This window comes from Nannospalax galili, unplaced genomic scaffold, assembly GCF_000622305.1.
Source record: "Nannospalax galili isolate Female #2095 unplaced genomic scaffold, S.galili_v1.0 scaffold768, whole genome shotgun sequence".
Classification (NCBI taxonomy): Eukaryota; Metazoa; Chordata; class Mammalia; order Rodentia; family Spalacidae; genus Nannospalax; species Nannospalax galili.
In genome coordinates this window covers 2934362-2943200 of record NW_008360317.1, presented here as the reverse complement: position 1 = coordinate 2943200, position 8839 = coordinate 2934362, and the positions used below count along the sequence as shown (strand labels likewise).

Here is an 8839-nt window from a genome sequence, read left to right as displayed (position 1 = left end):
TAACACTGTAAAATAATTTTTTTGTTTTTTAGGCACAATAAAAGATAGAAGATTGTTTATGCATCATGTTTCATTAGAACCAGTTACCTGTGGACCTTTTTGGTAAGATAAGCTTAATTTTTTTTTTTGAAACCTTAGTGTAGTACAAGAAAACGTGGCTTTAAAATTTCTATTTTTTTTTTAAAGATTTGTTTTTATTTTTACTTATGTGTATGGGTATGTGTCTGTGTATGGGTGTGTGTATGTGAGTGCAGGTGCCCTGGAAGATTAGAACCTCTTCTCTTGGATTCCCAGGAGCTGGAGTTATAGGTGGTCGTATGCTGCTGGCCTTGGGTCCTAGAAACTGAATTTGGATCCTCTGTAAGAGAACTATGTACTCTTAACCTCTGAGCCATCTGCCCAGCCCCAAATGGGATTTTTTTTGTGTGTGTGTTAATTTTTCTGAAACTAATAGTACCAGTAGTGAAGAAGTTAACCTTTTCCTTTCTGAAAGCCTGTATCAGGATTAAATAAATTAGTACTTTGGTAATATTTTATAGTGCTTGTTTTATATCATCATTTCATATTTTTAGTTTAATGCAGCCTTCTAAAGTAGACTATTGATCATATTCCAGCTTTATGGATGATGTACTGAGATTGAAATAGATTGAAGAAATACTCAAAATCAATGAAAATGACGGTAGCTACTTAGGCTGAGACAGGAGCATCTTGAGTTCCTGAAGTTTGAGAGTAGTGTGTACATAGTGAGTTCCAACCAGCTAGAGGTATATAAAGAGTTCCTGTCCGATATATCTCAAAACAAAACAAAACACTGCACACGTACAGACAGAGAGAGAGAATATCCTTTTATTTCTCTTCTCTTTTCTAAACCCTATGAAAATTACCAAAACAGGCCAGGCGTGGTGACTCATGCCTTTAGTCCTAACACTTGTAAGGCAGAGGCAAATTACCAAAGGAATTTTTTTAATCATATAGTTTTTAAGGACACCAATCAGAAGAAATAGCAAAAGTCTGGAAACGGAAAACCTGAATCTAGCAGTCTGAGAAAGCAGAACAAGCAGAGGAGCTACCTGATCTACCTGATTGTCTCTGGGTTTTGTCTGTTCATTTGGTCTTTTTGAGACAGGGTCTCCCTGTAGCCCCAGCTGTCCTGGATTCACCATGGAGACCAGGCTGGCCTTGAACTCACAGAGATCTGCCTGCCTCTGCCTCCCAAGTGCTGGGATTAAAGGAGTGTGCCACTGTGAAGCTTGATTGTATCTGTTTTTAGGATTGGCTGGGGGAAGAGAACACCAGGCACAGTACAGGAAAGCATGCTGAAAACAGAAACTATGTGAAAGTCTGAATATCAACAGCAGCATTTCTAACCTCCTTCTCACACTTGCTTCTCAAATGCTGGCAAGAGACTGAAATATTATTTTGTAGGGAAGTATGACCAGCCAGCCCAATAGAAGTGACCTAAAAATATAACAGTTGAGGCTACTCACATGAAAAGGCTGCATATCCAGTCACCATGAATGAAGTCAACAACTGACAGGTCTTGTCATCATGCTCTTCCAATCAGAAGTTTAGTACCTCTCTTTAAGTGAGAGAATAGATACTAAGGACCACTGGTTGGTGGAAGGAAGCCACACTGAAAGATGGCAACCAAAAGGAGCACAGAGAAAGTAGGCAATGCAAGGACAGAACAGAAGGAAAATATAAAGAGGTTGTTTTGTTTTGTTTTGTTTTTTTCAAGACAGTGTCCTGGATAGCCTAGAGCCTACTAGATAGTCGAATCTAGCTTTGAACTTCTGCAGTCCCCCTGCCTCTGCCTTGTGAGTGTTGGGATGACAGGTTTTGCTATCACATTCAACTGAGAAGGAAGTCCTTAATGAATTAAAGTATGTGGCCAGGACTGAAGGGCATACATTTCTTTGATTTAAAGGGCCTACTGAGTGAGCATACGAATAAAACATGACCCATATTAAGGCAGACTTGTGAAATTTTAAGGCACAAGGGACACTGGAGAATCTAGAAGTTTCTAAAAACGAAAAGAAGCATCATACAAAGTTTCAAGAGTCATAATGATATGAATTTTCCCATATTCAGCAATAGAAACTAGAAGATTAGATTCTGTAATATATAACAAGAGAAAATGATTTCCAGCTAGAATCTTATCACTGACTGAAATACCAGTTAAGAGCTAAAGTAGACAGGCTGGGGCTGTAGCTCTGTGGTAGCACACTTGCCTAATATGTGTGACCAGGGGCTTTAATCCTCAAAATACTACAGCCCTCTTTAAAAAAAATGGTAGTTTTCAGATGCAGAGTACCAAAAGATTAATCTCCCATGCACTTTTCTAAGGAAACTAATCAAAACAAATGCATAAATCAAGAAGGAAAATGGGCTTCAAAATAGAGAAGCAAAGGTAGCCTTCAGGATGATATTGAAGGGAGATCTCCAAATTGCAGCTAAGCTAAATCTAGAGAAGCAGCCGGCCACTTTGGGACAGACTAGAGAGAGCCTTAGGAGAGTTTGTCTTCTAGGTAAAACTAAAGCAGTACCTGGGTAGGTTTTGATTGGTTTTTGAAATGAGAGTCTTTCTGTTGCCAAGGCTAGCCTCAAACTCGGAATTGTGTGGCCTTGACCTTCTAAGTAACCAGGATTATAGACATGTACTACTGTACCTGGCTAAAAAAAACAAATTTTTTTTTTTTAGAAGAAGCATTTCATTACAGCTTTAACATATTCAATAACACACTCCAGAGTAAGGATACATCTCTTTCAAAAGTGGTGGCTGTAAATTTTTAGGCTCACAGTTGAATTAATACAGTTATAAAACATTGAACTCAGTATAAACCCTATAAGGTATAAAATTGAATGAGTTTTTACCCTTTAAAGAAGATCTCATCTCCATTTCAAGATATGCTGTTTCCTACATTTTTTTAAATATTATTTTTTATTTTATTTTAGAAGAAGCATATCATTACAGCTTTAACATGCCTAGTAAATTTAGAAGAAGCATATCATTACAGCTTTAACATGCCCAATAACAGTTTCCATAGCAAAGACACAGCTCCTTCAAAAGTGGCTATCAAATTTCTAGGTTCGCTGTTGAATCAATACAGTTAATACAATATTGAACTCAGTATAAAACTGTAAGACATAAAATTGAATGAGTTTTTAACCCTCAAAAAAGATCTCCATTTTATTCTAAAATATACTGTTTCTTACAGAAAGACTCATTGTTTTTGCTGCTAACATTGAGGTGTTGGCACACGTGTCTCTAATCTGTATGAATCTAATTATTACTAGTCATAATTGTTTGCCTGGCTAAAAATTTTTATTTTTGTTTTTGTTTTGGGTGGTGGTGGTTTGGGTTTTTTTGTTTTGGCCTGGTTTGGATGCTAAGGATCAAACTTGGCCTCATGTATATCTGGTAAGACTTTACTACTAAGCTATAGCCCCAGCCTCTGAGGGTTTTAGTATATTAAGGACCTTACAGTGTACCTGCCTAATACAAATTCCTGTGTTTGGTCTTCAACACCATAAAAAGACAACAGCAAAGAACATTCTAGGTAAAGATGATGCAGTAGGCATACTCATTGATAGCATTCTTCCTTTTTGGTGCTGACACCCTGCCCTCTACATACAAATAACAAAATCCACAGTTGCTCAAGTCTTCAATAAGAAAGGGTGTAGTATCTGCCTATAACATGCACCCTTCACACTTTAAATCCTCTCCAAATGACTTGTAAGATTAAACTGTGTAAATAATTGAAACTGTATTGTTTAGGGAGTGATACTGGCAAAAAAACAAAACCCAGCCATATTCAATGTAAGTGCAGTTTTCTTCCCAAACACTCAAACTGTAGTGAGTTAAATCTGAGAGTTCAGAACCCATGGATCTAGAGGATCAACGAGATACTGAAATTTTAAAAAATATTTTGTTAAATTTTATGTGTATTGAGTGTTTTACCTGCATGTATGTATGTAAATGTACCTGTGTCATGCAATGCTCCTGGGGTCAGAAGAGGGTGTCAGATTCCCTGAAACTGGAGTTATAGACATTTGTTAGCTGCCATGTGGGTCTTCTGCAAGAGCAACCAGTGCTCTTAACTGCTGAGCCATCTCTAGCCCCTAGAGATGTAACAACTGTATTTACTGTAATAACACAAACATCAAATACAAAATTAATAGAAAAAGGAGACTACAATAAATAAATGTTTCAAGCATATAGAAAACTGATTTGAAACTGGTAATAAAGAGCTGAAGAGATGACTTGGTGCTTAAGAGCAGCTCGTCTTGTAGAGGACCCAAATTCAGTTCCCACCCACCCACCTTGGGTAACTCACAACCGCCTGTAACGCCAACTCCAGGATATCCAATGGCTTCTTCCGGCCTCCACAGGCACCCTCACGTACATGCACACATAGGGTACACACAGGTACACACAACAAAACACAAATAAAAATTAAAAATCTTTTTAAAAAAAAGAAACTGGTAATAGGGACAGCAGGCAGCTAGATATTTTATAAGTTTTTTAAAAGTCTCAGAAGTCACTAACAGATGATTCCATGTGTCTCCAGAACTGGGTAATGAAGGAGAACCAAAGTCCAAGAATAGTTTGAAAATAGGTTTAAGAAGCAATTAAATCCCCTTCTTTATGTCATAAAGCTGAGAAACATCCTCCATCCCATTCTGTTACTAGTTAGGAATTGTTTTCTAGAGAGGCACTTGAGTGGAGCTTTATTGGCAAACACACTAGGCACAGTGAAAGACAAGAAACGATATATTGAAAGCAAGAGGAATAAATTCTTATGTGCATGTTGAATATTGGAGAACAGCTCTCTACAACTCAGCTTGCGAAATGTTGGCGGCTAAGTTTTTATTACTGGGAATTTTAGTTGATTCATTTGCAATATAGCTGACAGTAAGCAAGTCTGTCTTTATAGTAAGAACTTTCAAATAGTTTTTTTGTTCCTCCACATTTAAATATAAACACATTGTAAATTAACAAACATCAGAAAAGAAAAATTGAATGGTTGTAAAACAAGCTAATGAAAGCAACTTAGATACTATTCAAGAAGGAAAAATTTTAAAAAACTATTAACAAAATAAAATATGTGAATGTTTGAATGTGGATTAATGATAGGATCATAGAATTAACCATATCCAAAATTGACTGAGAAAGTAGAAGTTGAAAGAAAGGAAATACATTACATATTTTTATGTAATACATTACATACTACATTTTTATTGATATAATATATTCATCTCTAATCATAATGGAAGTCTTGGAAATTGGTATAATCAGCTATATTTCTTGGGAAGCTGGGAAGACACAAAAGAGATTTTGTGTTTTATAAGGTGAAAGTGGTTTAGCAAAGAGCCAAGTTCATTTTCCGTAGGGAGAGGCCATTAGAAGTTTTATTGAGGACAATCTGTAAAGTAGCAAGAGAAAGGAGAGTTCACTGGGTGGAAATAAGGCTATAAAAATAACTAATCTAGGCTCCCTGTTTAAGAACTGAACCAGAGCATAGGCAACAGTGAGTATTAGCTTGAGGCAGAGAAAGAGTTGAGGAGCAAATGTCTAAGGCTTTCAGGCAAAATGAAAGTGGGTGCTACAAAATGTGTAAATAGTTGGAGGAGATGAAAAAGAGAGAAGTGGGATTAAAAACTGAGAGTAAGGCTCCTGAGAAGACTGAATTGTTAGATGCCTTCCTGTGAAGGTGAAAGACCAACAGGTATTTTCCTGGTGAAGGAGTAAAGGAAGAATACTGTGGTAGAACTGGAGGGGGAACACACTGAGAGAGTGCACATTTAACAGGCTCTCGTCTGTCATGGGAGATGGTCATGAAGGCAAAGACTGGGAATAAATACGTAAGGAACAGCAGTGGCCTTGAAAACTATGGTATTGTTTTACAGTGCAACACTGCTGAGCCAAACAGAGACCAGCATAGCAGTGATGTGTAGCATTGAGGATCTGTGAAAGGCATATTCCCAAACATATGTGTCCATTTATTGCTTTTAAACAGTCAGACTTAAATATTCTTTCCCCAATGCAGCACAAGAAAAGAACGGCAAGAAATCCAGAATCCACATTTTACTGCACCTGGTCAAGAATTTTTGTCTAAATCTCACCTTTTTGAGCACTCGACTTTGGAAAAATCTTCAAGCAATTTACCAGTTTCAGTACAGCCGACTGGTAAAGTTCCTGTTACAGGAAATGAAAAGAAGAGATGCCCCATTACTACAGGCAAATCCACCAAAGTCTTTGTCCCGCCTTTCAAAACCAAATCACATTTTCATGGAGATGAACATTGCATTACCAAGAACGTTAGTTTGGAAGGAAGCAAACAAAAACTCAAGTGCATAGATGAATATAGTTATGCTGATAGTGAAAATATTATTAATGAAAGCAAGATTCATCAGTTTAACAAAAATGGCTCCAATCAAGAAGAAACTATAATTGTCACAAAGTGTGAAGAAGAACGTTCAGGTATTGTATAACAATTGTCTGACACATTTTTGCCTTTTGTATACATTTTTTAAATCTTTATTATTGTATGTATATGATGCATGTGTGAGTGCAGGTGCATGCAAGCCATAGTGCACATGTGGAAGTCAGAAGACAACTTTGGGGAATTAATTCCTTTCACTGTAGGTTCTGGGATTAAACTCATTGTCAAGCTTGTGTGGCAAACACTTTTACCTGCTGGGCTATCATACTGGTCCCATTTTGCCTTTTGAGTTGATATTTTTTTCTATCTATAATATCCTGAGTATTATTTCCCTTTTGTGGTGATTAGTAGTTTTAGAACCTTCTCTAATATTTTAGATTTTCTGAATTCAAAGATTAGATTCAAATTTTTCTAATATTTTCTTTGACTAGTAAAACTTCTTATAGACTTTCTTGTTTTTTTCTGTTCTGTTTTTAAAGCTAGGAGCTGGGGCGATGGCTCAGTCAGTAAAGTGCTTGCTGCCCAAGCATGAAGACTTGAGTTCAAATCCCCAGTACCTATGTAAAAGTTGGGTGTGGTAGCATACAACTGTAACTGAGGGGGCTGAAACGGGATCCCTGGGGCTCTCTGACCAGCCAGCCTGGCCAAATTTGTGAGCTCCAGGTTCAGTGATAGACCCAGTTTCAAAAACTAAGGTGGAGAGTAGTACATTAAGATACCCAATATCAACTTGGCCTCCACATGCCTGGACTCATGCTCATACACACATGCACACACAAGAGAGACAGCATGCAGTATCCAGTGCTAGGCCAGGCATGATGCACATACACTCACAGGCACCTAGCACTCAAGAGGCTGTCAGAAGCCTTGTGAGGCAGCATGGGCTTTACATAGCAAGACTTGTCTCAAAAGACTAAACAAAGTAACAGCTATATGTGGGGCTCATGTTTGTAATCACAGGACTCAGGGTCCTCAGACAGGAAGACTCCTAGGAGTTCAAGGCTAGCCTGGACTCAAATGAGACCCCCATCTCAGAAAATAAAAACAAAATAAAATTTAAAAACTGTTAGATGACTGGGTGTGTGGCTCACACCTTTAATCTCAGCACTCAGGAGGCAGAGGTAGGCAAATCTCTGTATGAAGGTGACCAACCTGATCTACATAGTGAGTTCCAGGCCAGCTGGGGCTACAGGGAGACCCTGTCTAAAAAAAAAAAAAAACTGCTATGAGTAGAATTATTTTCATGCTATTAATTTCTTCCAAAATTGAGATTAAAAATAATTGCATACATTTCTAGTCATTATACAACTTGAAACTTTTTCAACCGTGAAGATTCAAAAGGGAAAAGGCTCTCTTTTCTCTGCATGTTAAATTAGAACAAGTTGCTATACATAGTTTTATAAAGCATGTTGTGCTTTTTTAAATTTTATATTCCATTTTATTTTTGCAAACTGTTCTTTAACAGATTTAATTACAAGCCTTCAACATGCCAGAGATCTACAGGATATGCGAATTAAAAAGAAAGAAAGGCAACATATCTTCCCACAGCCAGGCAGTCTATATCTTGCGAAAACCTCCACCCTGCCTCGAATCTCTCTGAAAGCTGCAGTCAGGGGCCAAGTTCCTTCTGCATGCCCTCATAAGCAGGTATACGTGTCTGTAATACAAGTAGCATTTATAGCAAAGGAAAAGTTTATGCTGTTACTTGGAATCTGCTGCTTGTCTTGTTTAGAAAATGGGCAAATTACTGCTGAATGGATGAAAAAGCCATTCTTCATCATCAGGCTTCAGTGGGAGCCCCTGCCTCCTCTGCCAGGCTTGTCTTACCTACCAAAGTGATCTATGCTTCAAAACTACTGTTTGTGTTTCAGATCTTTCTTGTTTTGAGGCTATGTGCCCTCAGGTAGATATGAGAGGAAAATAGTCAACCTTGAATTTAAAGTGTGAATAGCTGATAGTCCTGCACTTTCTAGAGACTTTAATATTTTTAGAAGAGGATTTGCTTAAGTCACTACTATTTGGTAGAATATTTCACAATGGAAAGTTAGAAATAATAGCAATGATAGCTCATACTGAAGCTTTTATGTGCTCGCAGCACTCTTCTTAGTGCATTAGATATATCAGTTACAGCTCCGTTAGTCCTCAGTCTCCCTGAAAGAAATGTACCAGTATTTTGTCCACTTTGCAAGTAAAACGACAGAAGCGTAGACAGGGTTAAATAACTGCCCAAAGTCCCTTCACTAGCAGTGGAAGAGTGGCAGTCCCAAAGCACAGGATCTGCAGAGCCAAAGTCTGCACAAAGGAAAAGACCCTCTGGGTTCTGGGGGAATGCTGTGATGAAAGGAAGCACCTGATAGTGGGCCATGCCTGTGTAAAGAGACGCTGGGCCCTGC

The 8839-nt window shown here is 37.9% G+C and overlaps 1 protein-coding gene across 7 annotated transcripts in view; it reads left to right on the top strand.

The window, feature by feature from the left end:
- Brca2 (BRCA2 DNA repair associated) overlaps positions 1-8839 on the top strand; it is a 100992-nt gene that overhangs the window by 55618 nt on the left and 36535 nt on the right. For all 7 annotated transcript variants that reach the window (XM_029559665.1, XM_008825024.3, XM_008825025.3 and 4 more), the window contains 3 exons: positions 33-102; positions 6051-6484; positions 7912-8093. In XM_029559665.1, coding sequence (XP_029415525.1) covers positions 33-102; positions 6051-6484; positions 7912-8093 — 686 coding nt within the window. The remainder of the gene's footprint in view (positions 1-32; positions 103-6050; positions 6485-7911; positions 8094-8839) is intronic.